Source organism: Tasmannia lanceolata, unplaced genomic scaffold (genome assembly GCF_043159265.1).
Source record: "Tasmannia lanceolata isolate RefF3 unplaced genomic scaffold, GAP_Taslan_0.1 ptg000012l, whole genome shotgun sequence".
NCBI classification, from domain to species: domain Eukaryota; kingdom Viridiplantae; phylum Streptophyta; class Magnoliopsida; order Canellales; family Winteraceae; genus Tasmannia; species Tasmannia lanceolata.
The window spans coordinates 57696736-57718094 of NW_027518689.1; the positions used below are offsets into that span (position 1 = coordinate 57696736).

Genomic DNA, 21359 nt, shown 5'->3' on the forward strand with positions numbered 1-21359 from the left:
TGCGACCCATTCTGTTGTGGGGTATAGCTCGCTGTCAACTGTCTTTTGATTCCACTTTCATGGCAGAAATCCTGAAATTCTTTGGAAATAAATTCACCACTACGGTCAGTACGAAGAGTAACAATAGAATGACCACTTTGTTTTTCAACAAGAGCCTTGAACTATTTGAAGATCGAGAAAGCCTCATCTTTTTGTTTCAGAAAATAAACCCATGTCATCCTTGTGTAATCATCAACAAATAGAATAAAATATTAATTTCCGCTCAAGGATAAAGTTTGCATAGGGCCACAAATATTTGCATGTATAAGCATCAAAGGCTTATATGCCCTCTAAGACTTACCACATGGAAATTGCTCACGATAGTGTTTTCCCAAAAACACAAGCTTCACAGACTTTTCCATCATATTTCAAAGAAGGAATACCAACAGTCATATTCAATTTTTACAATAAAGATACTCCACCAAAATTCAAATGTCCATATCTTCTATGCCATAACATAGAGTCATCATTAGATGCAGTAAAAACATTGAATACTAGTTTTGAAAACACTAGTGGAAACATCTTATTTTCTTTCATCTTAATGGAGAGAACTAGTTTCATACTTTTCTTATCATAAAGTTTGCATTCTCCTTCATTAAAGATAGCACGGTACCCCTTTTTTATTAATTGACCCAAACTTAGCAAGTTTTGAGCCAACCCAGGAACATTCATAACATCTTGAATTTGTTTCTTGCCAACCATTGTAGAAACTACAATAGGACCAATTCCATGGGCATTAACACGATTGTTATCACCCATCCTTACTCGTGGTTTAACAGTTTCATCTATTTCTAGAAAATAATCCTTGTTCCCGGTCATGTGGTTACGACAATCACTATCTAAATACCATATTTCATCATCCAATTCAACATTAGTAGTAAGACATGATAAAAACACATTATCTTCTTTTTCAACTTTTTCATCACTTTTCTCTTTATGATAGTTTGCCTGTTCCCTAGCCTTTTGATGACAATTTTTTTCAATATGACCATAAAACGACTCTTAATCCTTGGAAACCTTTATTTGTATTCTCTGATTTTTTTCTTTAAATCCACTTTCGATTGAAACACTTGTTCCAGTGAATTTTCTGCAGTCCTATTCAATCTCTGCTCATGTGTTTGCAAAGAACCCATTAATTCATTCATAGAGTATTTAGATAAATCTTTGGACTCTTCTATGACAGCAACTATATGATCAAATTTATTCGGAAGACTCCTTAATACTTTTTCAACAATTTTTTTATCATATAACTTTTCTCCATAAGTTCTTATTTGATTTAGAGTGGAACTAACTCGTGAGAAAAAATCTTGAATAGATTCAGAATTTTTCATAATCAAATTCTCAAAATCATGACTAAGGGTTTGTAACTTAACAGAGATTACCTTCGAAGTACCTTGATATTCTTCTTGAAGCAAATCCCATGCTTCTTTTGATATAGTTGCAGCCATGATCCTTGAAAATATTAGTTCATCCATGGCTTGTTGGATGAGGAAAAGAGCCCTCGCATCTTTCTTTTTGCTCTCCTTTAATTTGTTCTTCTGTGCCGCGGTCAATTTTTCAAGTTCTGCAAAATTGTCATACCCATTCTATACTAATTCCCATAATTCATAAGACATAAATATCATTTTCATCTTAATTGACCAAAATTGAAAATTATCACCTTTAAATAAAGGAACACTTTGTTGAAAATTTGAAGAATTGGTGTTACCTGACATGTTCCGAACTTACCGAACCCTTGCTGGTGTTTTCTAAATTGGCCTAGGCTTTTCTGCTCCATGGAAATCCCAAGACTTCTGCTCTGATACCACTCTGTAGAAAATAAATAACAAAAAACAATATAGAAGAAGAGGAAGAATAGAAAGAACTTTTTATTACTTTTTCATCTCATTCAAAACCCACACAGAAATAACATAAAGAGAGTGCATTATGTAAGCCTAAGGGTACATAACTCTCTTGTTTTGATGATCAACAAACCCAAATTGATAGTAGTTTGCTAATGGTTGCTTTGGCGTTGTGATTAAGATAGGTCTCACTCATATCAACACTTGGAGCAAGAAGAACAAGGGCTAGTCTTGGAGAAAGTCACGTCTTGGTGGGTATCCTTCAAGCCGTATGGTGTATTGAAGAATCAAGGGATCCACAAGTGCAAGAACATGTTCGAAGACTATATCAAGACAAGAAGAAGCTCATGCAACCACCCAAGAAGATTGAAGATCAAGAAGACTCAAGGTTCATATGTTTAGAATGCATAGGAGTCCTCTTGGCATTAAATGTTTGCATGTTTTGATGTTTTCAAATCATCTTTAAAACTATTTTTCTAAGTGCATTAATGTATTTGAAAACACATTTTTAAGGCCCAAAGACCAAGGCCCTAAGTCTCTCTCATAGACATTTTAAAATCAAGCTTTTAAAGCGGGGCCGGTCGACCGGGCTATTCCGGGCGACCGCGGGATGCTACCTGGAGTGCCAGGGCATCTCGAATTTTATCGGGCCGATCGACCGGGCCAATACCGGTCGAGCGCAGAATGATTTCTCAGAGAAATCATCCAGGTTGATCTTGGAGGTCGACCGCTACCCCCTCGATCGACCGCTAAATGTTTTTGAACCTAAACTTTCAAATCATGAATTAGCCCAGGGAGGTCGATCGCGAGGGTCCGGTCGACCGCGATATTTTTTTCGAGCCAAAATATTTTTCGAACAGGTAGCCCTTGGCGGGCGACCACAATGACCCTGGTCGACCGCGACGGTTTAGAATTTGAAAATAAAAAAGAGGCGCCCGATAAGGGCGGGCGACTGCGGTGGCTCGGCCAACCGCGTTGGTATCGCGAAAGAGCCGTTGGGGTCTGTAGAGGGTAGGTGCAACCATCCAGTTTTATTACAATTTTGCCCTTGGTTCTTTTAAAATGAACTAGGGCTATTTAAACCCCATCAAAGACCCTTATTTTCACCTTTTGAGCAAATATCAAACCCTAGAGCTTTCTTCTTTAAAAATCAAAAGGATCATTCTTGAAACCACTTGTGCATTCAATACTTGCATTCATTTCTTGTCAAGAGGAACTCCTCAAAGCATTTAGTTTCAATCATTGGGAGTCTTGTGAGCTTTGAGAGTTGTATTCGCCTTAAAGAGGATTGAGTGTTTTTCATTTTCTTTCTTCCTTCTTTTATTTGTATTTGGAATCGCAAAGAGGAGTTTCTTGCTTCAAGGCCGCAGTGCAACGAAGAAGAACGTCCTTGGAGGCAGAGTTATAATACAAGAGTGTGTCCCCTTGTGGAGGTGGAGTGTGCTTGTAACGCTTTGGGAGGAGGCGTAGAGGAGCCTTACCATAGTGGAGAAAATCCCAAGGAAAGACCAAGTACTTGGGTAGTGGAGTAGGTCAAGTTATGACCGGACCACTATAAAATCGTTGTGTAGTCTCCTTGCCCTCTCTTATCTCTCTTGTGGTTTGATTGGAAATCTCTTTCCATTTTCTATTTGAATATAATTTTGAACAAGGGTTAGAACTAACTAGGTTAATTTCATAAGCCCTAACTTTTGGAATAGAAAATTTTTAAAACACTCAATTCACCCCCTCTTGTGTGTTGCCCATTGGGATTTATCTTGGTATCAGAGCTAAAGGCTCTTATAGAGATTTTAGATACTAAAATCTACAAGAGAAAGATCCATGCCAACCGATCCTCCTTCATCCTCATCTAATCCCCTTCCTCCTCCGGTAGCTCCCGCCGGGTATATTGAGGGTCATGCCTCAAATAGACCTCCGTATTTTAATGGACTAAACTACGGATATTGAAAAATTAGAATGGCCTTTTATTTAAAATCCGTAGATTTTGAAATTTGGGATCTGGTCCAAGATGGGTACATTGAACCCACAACATATAGGAAGGAATAGAGTCCCGCCGATAAGAGAAAGGCTACATTGGATGCCAAAGGAATAACACTACTATTTTGTACTCTTTCTCCCGAGGAATTCACTAGAGTCTCAACTTGTAAGACGGCTAGAAAAATTTGGACCACGCTTGAGACAACCCATGAAGGGACAACTCAAGTGAAGAAATCTAAAGTTAATATGCTTATTAGTGATTTTGAGGCCTTTGAAATGCATGAAGGAGAGTCTATCTCCAACATGTTCACAAGGTTTACTAATATTGTAAATGAGTTGAATGCCCTACGAAAGACATATACAAATTATGAATCGGTCCAAAGACTCTTGAGATGCTTCCCGGATTCTTGGGATCCAATGATCACGGCGGTTGAGGAATCAAAAGACTTGAATACCTTTCAACTTGACGATCTCATTGGGAACCTAATCACCCATGAAATGAAGATGAAGAAGAGGGAAAGCAGAAGAAAATGAAAGAAGGAAGAATTAAAGAAGAAGGATGTGGCTTTCAAAGCCAAAGTTCAAAGTGATGAAGATGACAGTGATAGAGAGTTAAGTATGGAAAACTTAACTTCGGAGATGGCTCTTCTCTCCAAAAGAATCTCTAGGTTTGGGAGATTCAATCAGAAAAATAGGAGCTCAAAAAGAAGCACCTCTCCATAGATAGATAAAGACACAAGAAGAAAAGATAATGATGATGATCCAATTCGATGCTTTGAGTGTGGCAAAAAGGGACACATCCGTCCCAATTGCCCATTATTCAAGAAGGATCCCGATAAAAGGAAAAGACGACAAGAAAAAGAAGATTTTCAGTGCCAATTAGGATGGCTTAAGCGACACATCACAGAGCAACTCGAGTGGAGACGAAAAATCAAACTTTGTATAGTACATGGCAAGCGGTCCATCTGTAAGCCCAAGGGTTCCCATGGGTTAATCATTCACCTTACCTTCTTATTTTGATGCTAGCAAATCAAATTGATTAGCTTTTATGGACTAATGTGTTGCTTTGAGGTGTTGTGTTATATACAGGAATTTCATGTCATAATCGCCATTACACAACTCTTCACAGCACAGAGCTTGTGGATCAAGGCACAAAGGAACAAAGAGCTTGCACCTACATTGGAATGATCACCATTTGGAGATGATCAAGTCAAGAAGCTCAACATGAAGATCCCATAAGTTCCCCAGCAAGTGTCAAGAAGGAGCTTGGAGTTGAACATGCCATGGTGACACCTCATGCACCTCACAACATGTAGTGAATATTGGAGGATGTCACAAGAGCAAGACAAGTTGAAGATGTTCAACTCAAGCTAAAGAAGTCCAAGGAAGTGCAAAGGGGCCGAGACATTCCAAGAAGACTCAAGGTTCTTATTTTTAGAATGTATTTGAAGTCCTCTTCATTTTATGTTTAAATGCACTTTCAATAGGTTTTCAAATGGTTTTCATACTTAACTTTTTATATCTTTGAAAATCATTTCACACACCCAAATTTGTGTTTAAAAACCTAGGACTTAAGCCCAAAGACCAAAGCCCAAAGCCCCTGGATTTTAAAGTTAAAAATGGAATATTACTCAGGGCCGGTCGACTGAGCTATGCCGGGTGACCGCAGGATGCTACCTAGAATTCCAGGGCATCTCAAACTTTATCGGGCCGGTTGACCGGGGTAAGCCAGGCTACCGCATATATGTTTATGAAAATCCAGAGAACATCCTGGTTGGGCTTGGAAGTCGACCGCGGGAGTATTTTCGAGCCGAATTTTTATTCAAACAGATTGCCTTCGCCGGGCGACCCCCATAGGGCCGGTCGACCGCGCCGGTATGAATTTTGAAATTCAAATAGAGAGCCCGATAAGGGCGGGCGACCGCCGTGCCTCGGTCGACTGCCGCGACCTGAAAATAGAGTCGTTGGAGCTTGCGCAGGTTGACTTTTTCAACCCTGTATTTTACGGTTTTACCCCTAAACAGTCATATTTTCTTGTGGGCTATATATACACTATCTAAACATTTCTGAAAACCTTTTGCAAGATCAAATCATATCTTCTTGAACTTAAACTAGTACATGAAAGGTTAAACCTCTTTGAATTTGTATTTTTACATTCTTTCAAGAGGACTCCATAGGCTTTATATTTTATCTTCCTTGGAGTGTTTGTGAGCTATCAAATTTGTAATCCGCCTAATCTAGAGGCATTGAGAGTTCTTATCTTTTACTTCTTCATTTGTAATTGAGGGTCTTCTCTTCGGCCCGTTAAGAAAGGTGAAGACATTGTGAGGGTGTACTCTTCGGCCCGTTAAGAAAGGTGAAGACGTTGTAAGAGGGAGTGACCCCTCGCCAAGGCTTTGTGCAAAAAGGGTTTGTACCTTTGAAGTTGAAGGAGTTAGTGTACGGCTTTGAGATTCGCTGGAGAATCTCAAGGAGGAAAACATTGAAGAGTGGAGTAGGTGAAGTTGTGACCGAACCACTATAAAACGTGTGCCTTGTGGATGCTTTCTCTTCTCCTTCTCTTTGCACTTTGGTCTTTGGTAATCTCTACCCTTTACTTTTGTTTATGTTCCATTGAACAAGGGTTGGAGTATATAAGCATAAAATAATATCTAATCCCTACCCTACATTATATTCATTGATTGATCGAGGCTTAGACTTGTTAAGGCTTAAGTGGTAAATTGATTTCATTAATCCACTTAATTAAGCCTCAAAATTTTAATTAGCCAATTCACCCCCCCTCTTGGGTTGTCACCTTATATTTCATTTGGTATCAGAGCTTAAGCTCTTAAAGAGATTTTTAAATTCAGAATCTACAAGAGATAAAGATCCGTGACAATCCAAATGGATTTTGAGTTAGGACAATCCGTTATAATCCCTCCATTCTTTGATGGAACAAATTATAGGGCTTGGAAAGTAAAAATATTTGCCTATCTCAAACCCATAGATTTTGACATCATAGATGTCATTGAAAGGGGATTTTCTATTCCAAGAAAATGCACTAAAAATGATGCAAAATTATTCTTGTTAAATTCAAAAGCTATTATTATAATATGTTGTGGATTATGTCCAAATGCTTTTGAGAAAATTTCATCATGTACAAATGCAAAAGATATTTGGACCAATCTTGAAAATCTTTATGAGAAAAATGATAGTCTCTCTTCGAATGATAAAAATGTTGCTTTTGAACAAAAAGAGACTTTACAAAAATCTTTTGCAAAGGAAAATTCTTTCAAACATTCAATTTCCAATTTAGAAAAGCAAATTGAAAAATTTGAAATAAGAAGTTGATGAAAGTTTAAAAAGAAATGAAAGGTTAAGTCATTTGGGAAAAATTTTGATAAACAAAAATGATGACTTAATTAAACAATGCAATATACTTGAAAATGAAAAAGAAAGCCTTGTACACACAAACAATGATTTAAATGAGAAATTTAAACTTGTTTGTGAAAATGAAGAAAAATTAAAAGCTAATCTATCTCAACAAACAAATTGCTTTGAAAGTCAATTAAGTGAGATCAAACTAGCTAATAAAGAACTCTCATTAAAGAACCAAATATTACAAAAAGATAAAGACAAACATATATGTTCACATATGTATTCTTGTGGTTCTAATTGCTCTTCATCTACTCATGCTTATTCATGTTCATATTGTGGTAGATTAGGACATCACAAATCTAGGTGTAGACTTAAATTTGTGAAATCAAACAAGTTTGTGTGGATAAGAAAAGACACACTCCCACACACAAACTTGGTTGGAACCAAAGTGATTTGAGTTCCAAAATTCCCCACTCACATCATTGTTTAAAATTATTTATATATGGGGTTGTGCTTCAATTGTTATATCATATGAATTCTCTCTAGATACTATTTCAATATTGCATTCTTTGTATCTAGACCACATGTGCTTTAATGATATATCATTTCATAATTAAGCATGGATACATACCATTAGTCATGTTTTTAGTAGAATGTATCCTTGCTTATTGAGCTTTATGATCACATCATATATCACTTATAGTCTATAAAGAAAATAAGAAATTACCTATTTAGACTATATGTTGTGCATTATTGAAAATCCTTTGAGAAAATCCATCTAAGTGCAAAAACACACACATATGCACTTAGCATTAACAAATGGAGAGCTTATCCTGACAATATTTTGCTAGACATATAGTAAACATATGTAATCATCCATATCTAGCAAAATTCATTTAGATCATCCACTTTGAACTTCATTGAAAACATATATCCATTCATTACCTTGAGCATTAAATGATGTGAAAATAGAGATGAATTTTTAGATGTCCTCACATAGCCTAGGGATCGAGTTTACATGTTCATTAGAATCCCATAAATGCGAGAGAAATTGGAGAAAATCGATTTGTGCACAAAATCCCTTGAAAAACATCAAGAAATTGAAATATGGGGTGTGGCAGTCGACTGAGCCTCGGAGGGCGACCGTGGAAGGCAACCTGGACAAAAATTAAAAGTAACTGGCTAGTTGTGGCGGGCGACCGCGATAGCCCGGTCGACCGCAACGGTCGAAAACTACTTTTTAAAAGAGCGTCCGCGAATCACTTTTTCACTTCCGTTGTTTCTTTCTATCCTAGGGTTTTTTTTATCTTCTTCGCTCCCAAGTTATTTTTCGTCAAGAATCTTGAAGATTAAAGGCATTAGGTAGGTTGATCCATTCTTCTTCCTTCATTTCTCATTTCGTCATCTCCCTCATTTATTTTTCTACATTAAATCACTCCATAGCTCATTCTCTCCACATTTCTCCTCATATCTCCCTCAAATCTTTAGTTTTCTCTTTGTTTCCATTCTCTTCTTCCATCCTCCATCCTCCATCATCCTTCACCTAATCCCTCATCTTTCACCTCAATTTCTCTCATCTCTTTCAAAACCTTAACTCTAGAATGTCGACTTCAAGAAATGACAAGCGAGTTAGAACCGAGCCGGAAGAAGAAGCGTTCCCCACCGAGCACTTCTTCAACAAGAAAGCCAAGGATCGTTACAACGCCTTCATGGATCGAGTCGTCATCTCGGGGCGAAAAGTTATTTTCCAAGACTTTGACAGATTTAATCTTCTATCACTTTTTGAATTCCAAGGTTGGTCCTTCTTTCTAGTCTATAGTGCTCCAGTCTATCCTGAGATAGTTAGGTATTTTTATGCCAATTTGGATATTTTCCATGAAGGAGTAGTTATGAATACCCACCTTCAAGGAAACAAATTTGGGTTAAATTTGAAGAATTTATGTGCTTGGCTTGATATACCTAATGCAGGGAGAAGGATGTTCTTTTGGGGAAAAGATGAAATTGATCACTTTCCAAGAGAAGAGGTATATGGGACATTAGGAGTTCCTCCTCCAAAGGATAAGTTAAACATCCAGGCTAGTAAAATGAATGATACGGCTAGGATGATTCATAAAATTGTGGTATACAACATCACCCCTAGAACAGAAAATTTTGATGTTGTATAGCCCTTCGAAGCCCTCTTGATTCACTGCATCATGAAGAAGATCCAATTACATTTAGGGTTCATCATGTTGGGTTATATGGATGAGGCAGTCAAGAGAGGTCAAGGTGGTCTTCCTTATGGGATCTAGGTTACTAAACTCCTAAGGCTCCATAAGATCAATCTGGAAAAAGCCTTCTCAACAAACCATGATCCACCACTCAACCACTCCACCATTACCCTTGTGAAAATTCATATACCAGGAGTAGGTGGTCCTAGTGGGGTCACACAAGATGACATAGATGAGGCTGTGGATGAAGCTGAACGGGTGGCCCTGATGCAGCAGTAGAGTAGAGCACATGAGCAGGCACAGGCTCAACAACACCAGGTTTCCACTACGGGCTCATATGAGGTCTTGCTAGAGATATTGCATCCTTGAGGACTGGCCAATACACTCTCACGACTAGAGTTGAGTCCCTCGCTACTGCCTTTACGACTGCAGAGAGTCAGAGAGCCTCAGATCATGCGAGACTTATTGAACTTATGTCGAGGCAGCATAGGGAGATGATACAAGCTTATCAGATGAGTCAGGCCACCAGATACTACACCTCCAGGACTCTACCTCGTGAGGAGCACCAGCCTCCACCTCAGGACTGAGCGATAGACAGCACATTCTTTGCAGCAGACACAGACGATCACATCTTGCTGCTGATTATCATGTTTTGTTTAGCTTTCTCTTGCCCAGTTTGGGCTTTTGGACTATGTTGTTATTCTCCCATGGATGATGTTTATGCCAGATGTGGGCTTTATGTCTTGGTCTGTATGCCCAGTATAGGCTTTATGATATGTGAATGATGCTTAGTGTGGGCTTGATATTTTGGTTGATAGATGGTTGTGCCTAGTAGGGGCAGTTCATGTGTATATAGATGTGGATGGATATGCCTTGTTTGGCATGATTATGGATGCATAGGATATTTGCCCAGAGGGGCATTATGCTTTATGGTTCATTTTATTTTATTTTTCTTCATTTCAGAGATTATGTGACTTTACCCACTGTAGTGGTGATGAGTTCTTGTTCCTCACACCCATTATTTGTGTATCTCTGTCATGTAGTTTTGATGTGAAGAGGGTGTGTCTCTTCCATCGTTTGGTCATGTATATTGATCCTGATCTTGTCTTATTTTTATATATATATACATGATTTTTTTGCCATGGATGTGTACTTCTCTTGTCTGTCAGTCTTTCTATAATCCATGTGTTTATTAGACTGTATTTGCTTCATCTTTATAATCCTATGTCTAATAATCATCTATTTTAATTCAAATTGTACTTTTCATGTGAATGGAGCAAAAATTGGAATGGTTAAGGTCATTAAAATCAAGGCCTTGTGTGCTTGAACTATTACAGTTAGACTAGATGTACATAGTAAGGGGGGATTTCACTTCCCAATGTATAACTGTCTAGGGCCAAACAACTTAAACTCAAAAGTTATTTTAAAATTCTGAGCATGTTTTTGCTCAGGAAGAGTCTTGTCTCCTATGACAAGAAAATCCCTACATAATGCAACTTGTGAACTTGAAAGGTTAAGTCATAGATCTGAACATATCCTTGCTCAGGTAGATACTTATCTGCTTCAAAAAGTTACAAATGAAGCCCAAGTATTCAAATCATTCTGCCCTGTCATGCCCTACAACATAGGTTTCACCTAGGGCCAATGACAAATTCATAAGGGGAGAGCTCAATGATTATATATTCATGATTATATAGACCAATGTGATATGCTCATATGGTTTATTGTCCCTATTCTTATGCTTAACTTGCGAATCATTTGATAAAAAAGGGCTTATCACGCATTTCACTTTTGTTTTCTAGTTGATAAGCATTACTAGAGCTTGAATTGTAAATCATCCCTACTTGCACTTTCACTTGTAGATCCCTACCTTTTTATGTTGCCAAAAGGGGGAGATTTTTTGGAATTGATTAGGTAAGTCCAATTGTATGTGCCCATATGTTTTACAATCATTTATTATATTTGGGCATATAGTGAGGGGGAGCTATGCTCTATTGTGTTTTTCATTTCATGAATATTCATCTATTTGGTTGAAATCTCCTTCCTCCCTAATCAATTTGTTTGCCATCATCAAAAAGGGGGAGAATGTAAGCCCAAGGGTTCCCATGGGTTAATCATTCACCTTACCTTCTTGTTTTGAATGTAGCAAATCAAATTAATTAGCTTTTATGTACTAATGTGTTGGTTTGAGGTGTTGTGTCATATACATGAATTTCATATCATAATCGCCATTACACAATTATTCACAACACATGGCTTGTGGATCAAGAGACAAAGGAACAAAGAACTTGCACCTTCATTGGAGTCATCACCATTTGGAGATGATAAAGTCAAGAAGCTCAACATGAAGATCCAACAAGTTTCCCAGCAAATGTCAAGGAGCTTAGAGTTGAGCATGTCATGGTGACACATCATGCACCTCACAACATGTAATGAAGATTCGAGGATGTCACAAGAGCAAGACAAGTTAAAGATGTTCAACTCAAGCTAAAGAATTCCAATGAAGTGCAAAGGAGCCAAGACAGTCCAAGAAGACTCAAGGTTCTTATTTTTAGAATGTATTTGGAGTCCTCTTGATTTTATGTTTAAATGCACTTTTAATAGGTTTTCAAATGGTTTTCATACTTAACTTTTTATATCTTTAAAAATCATTTCACACACCCAAATATGTGTCTGAAAACCTAAGACTCAAGCTCAAAGACCAAAGCCCAAAGCCCTTGGATTTTAAAGTTAAAATGGAATTTTACTCAGGGCTGTCGACCGGGCTATGCCGGGCGACCGCGGGATGCTACCTGGAATTCCAGGGCATCTCGAAATTTATCGGGCCGGTCGACCGGGGTAAGCCAGGCGACCACGGATATGTTTTCTGGAAATTCAGAAAATATCCAGGTTGGGCATGGAGGTCGACCGCCATAGGTCCGATCGACCGTGATAGTGTTTTAGAGGTGAATTTTTATTCAAACAGATTGCCTTCGCGGGGCGACCGCCATAGGGCAGGTCGACCGCGCCGGTATGAATTTTAAAATTCAAATAGAGAGGCCGATAAGGGCGGGCGACCTCCGTGCCGCGGTCGACCGCCGCGACCTGGAAATAGAGCCATTGGAGCTTGCGCAGGTTGACTTTTTCAACCCTGTATTTTAAGGTTTTACCCCCAAACGGTCATATTTTCTTGTGGGCTATATATACACTATCTAAACCTTTCTAAACAACCTTTTGCAAGATCAAATCCTATCTTCTTGAATTTAAACTTTTACATGAAAGGTTAAACCTCTTTGAACTTGTATTTTTACATTCTTTCAAGAGGAACTTCATAGGCTTTACATTTTATCTTCCTTGGAGTGTTTGTGAGCTATCAAATTTGTAATCCGCCTAATCTAGAGGCATTGGGAGTTCTTATCTTTTAATTCTTCATTTGTAATTGAGGGTCTTCTCTTCGGCCCGTTAAGGTAAAGACGTTGTAAGAGGGAGTGCCCCTCTCTAAGACTTTGTGAAAAAAATGATTTTTACCCTTTGAAGTTAAAGGAGTTGGTGTACGGCTTTAAGATTCGCCCGTTGAAGAATCTTATTGGTTAGTGGAGAATCCCAAGGAGGAAAACTTGAAAGAGTGGAGTAGGTCAAGTTGTGACCGAACCACTATAAAACTTATGCCTTGTGGATGCTTTCTCTTCTCCTTCTCTTTGTACTTTGGTATTTGGTAAGCTCTACCCTTTACTTTTGTTTTTGTTCCATTGAACAAGGGTCGGGGTATATAAGCATAAAGTAATATCTAATCCCTAGCCTACATTATATTTATTGATTGATCAAGGGTTAGACTTGTTAAGGCTTAATTGGTAAATTGATTTTATTAATCCACTTAATTAAGCCTCAGATTTTTAATTAGCCAATTCACCCCCCTCTTAGGTTGTCACCTTGTATTTCACCATCTCAACTCAATGTAAGCCAAACTCTAGACTATTTTCTTCCAAATAGTGATAGTGATAATAGTAGTGGTAGTGAAAATGATAATGAAAATGACCAACCTACCATAAATGAACTAATTGACACATGTCAAGAAGTCAAGAAAGCATTACTTCTTGAAGTTTCCAAAAATCAAAAATTAAAAAAATCTCTTGAAATGATAACCAAGGATTTTGGAAACTTGAAGAATGAGCTTGATGAAAAATCTTCTATAAATGATAAACTTTTTATGGAAAACACCTTGGTCAAAGAAAAATATGAAAATCTAAAGTGTAAGTTTGATCATTTAAGAGAAGAAAATGAAAAATTATATGTTGACATTGAAAAATTGTATGTTGAGAACAAAAGATTTACTAGTGAAAATGATAAACTTGTTCTTAGAGATGCATGTGGAAAGGACAAACTTGATGAGATTTTAGCAAGCAAGATTTCTATTGGGAAACAAGGTCTTGGTTACCAAGATTCCCAAAAGAAAGTTGCACATAAAATCAAGTCTGTTAAGTCCAAAACCCCTTACAAGAATTTTAACACTTATTCTCCTACATGTTATTATTGTGGAAAACTTGGACATTATAATTATCAATGTAGATTGAGAAAATCATCTTAACCTTGTTTGGGTAAGAAATGATAAGTCTTTTGATACTAACAATGGAGGACCCAACATAGCTTGGGTACCTATGGGCAATACTTAAATCCTTTTTGTAGGGGTGCTTGAGCTCAAGAGCCACAACGGATAGATGGTACTTGGACAGTGGATGCTCAAGGCACATGGCTGGAGACCCCACCAAATTCTCAAGCATTGTCGTGGGAGACTAAGGACATGTCACTTTTGGAGACAATGGCAAAGGAAAAATTATTGGGGAAGGTACTATTAAATTTAAAGGCGTTAGTATAAAAAATATTTTTCTTGTTGAAGGCCTACACCAAAACTTGCTAAGTATTAGCCAACTATGCGATGTTGATTGTGAAGTTTTATTTAAAAATAACAAATGCATAGTTAAGAAAGAAAAAGAAAGTAAAATCAAATTTGTAGCGGCTAGAGACGGAAGTCTATATTCATTGGTCCTAGAAGAGCTAGATGACCAAGACGAGAAATGTCTTCCTTCCGTGGAAGACAATTCATGGATTTGGCACAAAAGGCTAGGCCATGCGAATATGGATCTAATGTCGAGGCTTGCTTCAAAAGAGATTGTAAAAGGTTTACCAAAATTGAAATATGAAAATGATCTAGTTTGTAGAGGTTGTCAACTTGGTAAACAACATAAAGACTCTTTCAAACCCAAGCATATTGTAAGCCAAAGGGTTCCCATGGGTTAATCATTCACCTTACCTTCTTGTTTTGATGGTAGCAAACAAAATTGATTAGCTTTTATGAACTAATGTGTTGCTTTGAGGTAATGTGTTGTATACAGGAATTTCATGTCATAATCACCATTGCACAACTCTTCACAACACATGGCTTGTGGATCAAGAGACAAAGGAACAAAGAGCTTGCACATACATTGGAGTCATCACCATTTGGAGATGATCAAGTCAAGGAGCACAACATGAAGATCCCACAAGTTCCCCAACAAGTGTTAAGAAGGAGCTTGGAGTTGAACATGCCATGGTGACTCCTCATGCACCTCGACATGCATTGAAGATTTGAGGACAAGTTACAAGAGCCAAGATAAATTTCAAGATGTTCAGTCAAGCTAAAGAAGTCCAAGGAAGTGTAAAGAGCAAAGGCATTCCAAGAAGACTCAAGGTTCTTATTTTTAGAATGTATTTGGAGTCCTCTTGATTTTATGTTTAAATGCACCTTCAAAAGGTTTTCAAAATGATTTTCATACCTAAGTTTTTACATCTTTGAAAACCATACACACACTCAAATATGTGTTTAAAAACCTAGGACTTAAGCCCAAGACCAAAGCCCGAAGCCCCTGGAATTTAAAATGAAAAATGACATTTTACTCAGGGCCGGTCGACCGGGCTATTCCGGGCGACCGCGGGATGCTACCTGGAACTCCAGGGCATCTCGAAATTTATCGGGTCGGTCAACCGAGGTAAGCCGGGCGACCGCGAATATGTTTTCTGGAAATCCAGAAAACATCCAGGTTGGGCTTGGAGGTCGACCGCGATAGTGTTTTTGACCCAAAAATTAATTTCAAATAGGTAGCCCTCGTCGGGCAACCGCCCTAGGGTCGGTCGACCGCGCCGGTATTAAATTTGAAATTCAAACTAAGAGCCCGATAAGGGCGGGCGACCGTCGTGCCTCGGTCGACCGCCGCGACAAGGAAATAGATTCGTTGGGGCTTTCGCAGGTTGACTTTTTCAACCCTGTAATTTACAGTTTCACCCCTGTAAGCCCAATGGTTCTCACCTTGGCAATCTTCTATGTTTTGATGATTCCAAACACAAGTTGAAATGTGTTGTATTTCTAACGTGTTTGATGTTTAAGTGCATATATTGAAGATTCAAGTATTTCAAACACTTGATCAAGGAAAACGGCATGGATCGAGGCTTATACATCCTTGAACACCATTTGAAGCCAAAAGATGATGAAAGCTTGGAGCATTCAAGGAGAGATCTTGAAGAGCCAAAGAAATGGAGGTGATCCATGCAAGAGTTCAAGACTTGAAGATGTACTTCAAAAGACGAAGATTTGAAGGCTTAAGTCTTGTGTTAGATTGTACATCTAATCCCTATTAGGTACCCCACCTTGAGGCATAATGGAGTCACCAAACAACTGACCTTAATTGAATAACAATCCCATCTATGTCGAATTTGGAAACCCTTGAAGCCCAAAAATTATGAGCATAAAATAACTTGAAAATCGGCTGATTTAGGCTTCTCGGAACTCTGAGAAAGTTCTCGGAGCTCCGAGATTTGGTCCAGTAGCTATTTTCCAAATTCTGTTTGTATTCCTGGAACTCCGAGAGAAATTCTCGGAACTCCGAGACCACTGTGTTGGGAACAAAATTATGACCGTTTGGGATTTTGCCAGAATTACGACTATGCCCCTGTAACGGTCATATTTGGGTTTTCCCTATATATATGTGATCTCTATGCCTTTGAACATATCTCTCTCATTACCAAACATGTTCTAAACATATTAGAGAGTGGTAATCACCCTTGTGCCTCAAATTGAGAAATCTAAAGGGATTAGACTTAGGCTTGAATTTGTATATCTTTCCAAAGAGTGGAATTTGTGTGAGCTTGAGAGCTGTCTACCCTTCACGAGGGAGTTGTATTTTTCTATTTTCTTTGATTGTAATTTGGGCGAGTGCGAAGGGACGCGAAGCCATCCCAAGGGCAAGTGTTCGGAGAAGCGGAGCCCTCTCTCCGTGGTGAGGATTGCCACAAAGGTTAAAGCAATTGTAATCGGCACCGATCTTCGCCGTGGTTAATAAGATCAAATAGTGAAGCCATCAACGGGTTTGGTTGGTGGAGTGGAGTAGGCCTCGTGTGTTTGAGGACCGAACCACTTTAAATCTCGGGTGCACTCTTTCTTGTCTCTTGCTTTATATTTGCATTGCACTTTAGATTTAACTCACTCGCTTAAATTGCTTTATTCCTTGATCTCTTAATCCTTCTTTGGAGAGCCTAAATATTTTAGGTTAAAATTTCAAAAGGTAAATTTTATTTGTATCAACCTAATCTCCTTTTAGGTTGCCAATTGGGCCCACACTTGGAATTTCACTTGGTATCAGAGCAAGGGCTCTTGTTAAAAGCCTTAACCGGTAAGAGTTAAAAGATCATTATTTGGCAAAATCTATGGATTTTAAAATTGGTCATGACATCTCTATCCCTCCATCCTTTGATGGAACTAATTATGGGCAATGGAAAACCCGTATGAGGTTCTTTTTAGGATCTTTGGATTTAGAGATCTTAAATCTTGTAGAAAATGGTATTTCTAAAAAGGGGAAAATAGGATCCAAATTGCAAGCATTAAATAGTAGAGCTTTAATTGCAATTTGTTGCTCGTTGTCTCCCCATGTTTTTGAGAAAATTTCAACATATAAAGATGTACATGAGATTTGGATTAAACTTGAAGAAATCTTTAAAAATCATACTTGTCATCTTTCATTAGAAGATTCTAAGGTTTCTCATTTACATGATAGTGTTGTGAATCCTTGTTTAAACACTTTTGATATTAAGAAGGATTTCAACTCCTCAATTTCCAAACTACAAAATGAGATTGATTCTTTGCACTTAGAAATTGATAATTTCTCGCTCAAAAATGATGCTTTGAATCAAATAAACAATGATTTGATAAATGTAAACAAAGACTTGATTCAAAGATGTAAATCATTTGCAAAAGAAAATGAGATATTGGTTTTTGTAAACCAAAATTTGCAAGAAGAGAAGAAAAATGTTGACAATCTTAAATCTTCTTGTAGTGTTTCATGTCCATCTACTTGTTGCACAAAATGTCATTTTTGTGGTAGATTAGGACATTTTAAAAATGAATGCGTGCTTAAATCTTTACCTAAGACTAAGATAATTTGGGTTGAAAAGAACACTTTAGGTAAATCTAAGCCATTTGGAACCAAATGGATGTGGGTTCCAAAAGCCCCAACCTAGTTTTCTATGCTTTTGCATTAGATTAGGGGCATATGCTTAATTTGAATATCTTTATGAATTTGGTTCTTTGTGCCCAAGACTTTTACTTAGATTGTTATATCTTTATCTTGGGAATTTGATTTGGATGATCCCCATTTATTGATGATTGGGGACATTTGATTTAGGGGGAGTTAGAAAATGAGTTATCTTTCAAAACCCCATATGAGTTTTCAAAACCCTCCTTGTTTTGAATTTCGCCTTTATTAAGGGGGAATTTTGATTTGATTTATTCCTTGACAAAGGGGGAGCTACACATTGCATATATATTTTTTCCTTATGTTTAAAACTTTCATCCCTTCTTTTTGTGATGACAAAGGGGGAGAAGTTTTATGGTTAGTATGCTTAAATGTGGCAATCACCTTGTGTGTTGTCATCATAAAAAAGGGGGAGATTGTAAGCCCAATGGTTCTCACCTTGGCAATCTTCTATGTTTTGATGATTCCAAACACAAGTTGAAATGTGTTGTATTTCTAACGTGTTTGATGTTTAAGTGCATATATTGAAGATTCAAGTATTTCAAACACTTGATCAAGGAAAACAGCATGGATCGAGGCTTATACATCCTTGAACACCATTTGAAGCCAAAAGATGATGAAGGCTTGGAGCATTCAAGGAGAGATCTTGAAGAGCCAAAGAAATGGAGGTGATCCATGCAAGAGTTCAAGACTTGAAGATATGCTTCAAAAGATGAAGATTTGAAGGCTTAAGTCTTGTGTTAGATTGTACATCTAATCCCTATTAGGTACCTCACCTTGAGGCATAATGGAGTCACCAAACAACTGACCTTAATTGAATAACAATCTCATCTATGTCGAATTTGGAAACCCTTGAAGCCCAAAAATTATCAGCATAAAATAACTTGAAAATCGGCTGATTTAGGCTTCTCGGAGCTCCGAGATTTGGTCCAGTAGCTATTTTCCAAATTCTGTTTGTATTCCCGGAACTCCGAGAGAAATTCTCGGAACTCCGAGACCACTGTGTCGGGAACAAAATTATGACCGTTTGGGATTTTGCCAGAATTACGACTATGCCCTTGTAACGGTCATATTTGGATTTTCCCTATATATATATGTATTCTCTATGCCTTTGAACATATCTCTCTCATTACTAAACATGTTCTAAACATATTAGAGAGTGGTCATCACCCCTGTGCCTCAAATTGGGAAATCTAAATGGATTAGACCTAGGCTTGAATTTGTATATCATTTCAAAGAGTGGAATTTGTGTGAGCTTGAGAGCTATCTACCCTTCAAGAGGGAGTTGTATTTTTCTATTTTCTTTGATTGTAATTTGGGCGAGTGCGAAGGGACGCGGAGCCATCCCAAGGGCAAGTGTTCGGAGAAGCGGAGCCCTCTCTCGGTGGTGAGGATTGCCACCAAGGTTAAAGCAATTGTAATCGGCACCGATCTTCGCCGTGGTTAAGAAGATCAAATAGTGAAGCCATCAACGGGTTTGGTTGGTGGAGTGGAGTAGGCCTCGTGTGTTTGAGGACCGAACCACTTTAAATCTAGGGTGCACTATTTCTTGTCTCTTGCTTTATATTTGCATTGCACTTTAGATTTAACTCACTCGCTTAAATTGTTTTATTCCTTGATCTCTTAATCCTTCTTTGGAGAGCCTAAATATTTTAGGTTAAAATTTCAAAAGATAAATTTTATTTGTATCAACCTAATCTCCTTTTAGGTTGCCAATTGGGCCTACCCTTGGAATTTCAACCCCCAAAAAGTCATATTTCCTTGTGGGCTATATATACACTATCAAAACCTCTCTAAACAACCTTTTGGCCAGATTAAATCTTATCTTCTTGAACCTAAACTTTTATATGAAAGGTTAAAACCTCTTTGAACTTGTATTTGTACATTCTATCAAGAGGTACTCCATAGGCTTTACATTTTATCTTCCTTGGAGTATTTGTGAGCTTTCAAAGTTGCAATCACCCATTCTAAGAGGCAAAAAGAGTTCTTTCTTTTATTTCTTCATTTGTTTGTGAGGGTCTCTGATTCGGCCCGTTAAGAAAGGTGAATCATTGTAAGAGGGTGGTGCCCTCGCAAGACTTTGTGTGAAAAGGGTGTGATCCCTTTGAAGGAGAAGTTGGTGTATGGCTTTGAGATTCACCCGATGAAGAATCTTATTGGTTTAGTGGAGATCCCAAGAAGGAAAACTTGAAAGAGTGGAGTAGGTCAAGTTATGACCGAACTACTTGTGCCTTGTGGATGCTTTCTTATCTCCTTCTCTTTACACTTTGGTGGTTGGTAATCCCTACCATTTACTTGTGTTTATGTTTCATTGAACAAGGGTTAGAGTATATAAGCATAAAGTCATATATAATCCCTATCCTACATTATAATTATTGATTGATAAAGGGTTAGACTTGTTAAGGCTTAGTGGGTAAATTGATTTTAATAATCCACTTAATTAAGCCCCAAAATTTTAATTAGCCAATTCACCCCCCCTTGGATTGTCATCTTGTATTTCACATATCATACTACTTCTAGACCATTACAATTATTGCATATGGATTTGTTTGGTCCCATAAAAACATGTAGTCTTAATGGTAGAAGATATATGTCTGTGATTGTTGATGATTTCTCTGATTTACTTGGGCTTGTTTTCTTGCATCCAAAGATGAAACGTTTGAAAATTTTCGTACTTTGTACATTAGATTACAAGTTGAAAAATGTTGCAAGATTTCAAAAATTAGGAGTGATCATGGAACTGAATTTGAAAACATTCAATTCAGTTCATATTGCAAAGAACATAGAATTGATCACAACTTTTCAACACCTAGAACCCCACAACAAAATGGTGTAGTGGAGAGGAAAAATAGGGTTCTTCAGGAAATGACTGTCTATGTTTCATGATAAAAATGTGCCTAGAATCTTTTGGGCGGAGCTGTTAACACGGCTTGCTATGTCATTAATAGGGTCATGATTAGGCCTCACACTCACAAAACACCTTATGAGCTTTGGAATGATAGAAAGCCCAATATTAATTATTTTAAGGTGTTTGGTTGTAAGTGTTATATCTTAAATATAAAAGATAACCTTCACAAATTTGATACGAAACCGATGAAGGTATTTTTCTTGGATACTCTACTAGAAGTAAATCATATAGAGTATTCAATAGAAGAACACTATGTGTTGAAGAAGTTATCCATGTGAAATTTGATGAACTTAATGAAGAAATGAAAAGATCACATGATGATGAAGATTATGATGTTACCCCCCGAAACACAAACCAAAGCAAAATTGAAAATGAAGTGCCTAGTGACAATATTAGTGAAACCTTAGAGACACTAGAGCTAGAAAGTCCTCCTAAAGAGGATGATGATCAAGAAAAAGGGAAACAGATTCTATCCAGTTACCCAAGTACC

At 37.7% G+C, this 21359-nt stretch overlaps 1 protein-coding gene across 1 annotated transcript; it reads right to left on the bottom strand.

Annotated features, from left to right (window-relative positions):
• Positions 1-441: 441 nt before the first annotated feature.
• Positions 442-4844, bottom strand: LOC143888980 (uncharacterized). Its single transcript, XM_077393358.1, has 5 exons — positions 4763-4844; positions 2126-2203; positions 1748-1848; positions 1110-1625; positions 442-999 (listed from the first exon to the last, which is right to left on the bottom strand). The coding sequence occupies exons 1-5, from the start codon at positions 4842-4844 to the stop codon at positions 442-444; spliced, it is 1335 nt and encodes a 444-aa protein (XP_077249473.1).
• Between the last annotated feature and the right edge of the window lie 16515 nt (positions 4845-21359).

What these genes read in the sequence shown, in the direction of transcription:
- LOC143888980 (XM_077393358.1), bottom strand. Translation starts at nt 4,844, where the DNA reads ATGGGAACCCTTGGGCTTACAGATGGACCGCTTGCCATGTACTATACA. An exon ending in GTAAGTTCGGAACATGTCAG is followed by an intron (nt 1,626 to 1,747) that starts GTAACACCAATT and finishes GAATTAGTATAG; the next exon opens with AATGGGTATGACAATTTTGC. An exon ending in CAGAAAATTCACTGGAACAA is followed by an intron (nt 1,000 to 1,109) that starts GTGTTTCAATCG and finishes TGTCATCAAAAG; the next exon opens with GCTAGGGAACAGGCAAACTA.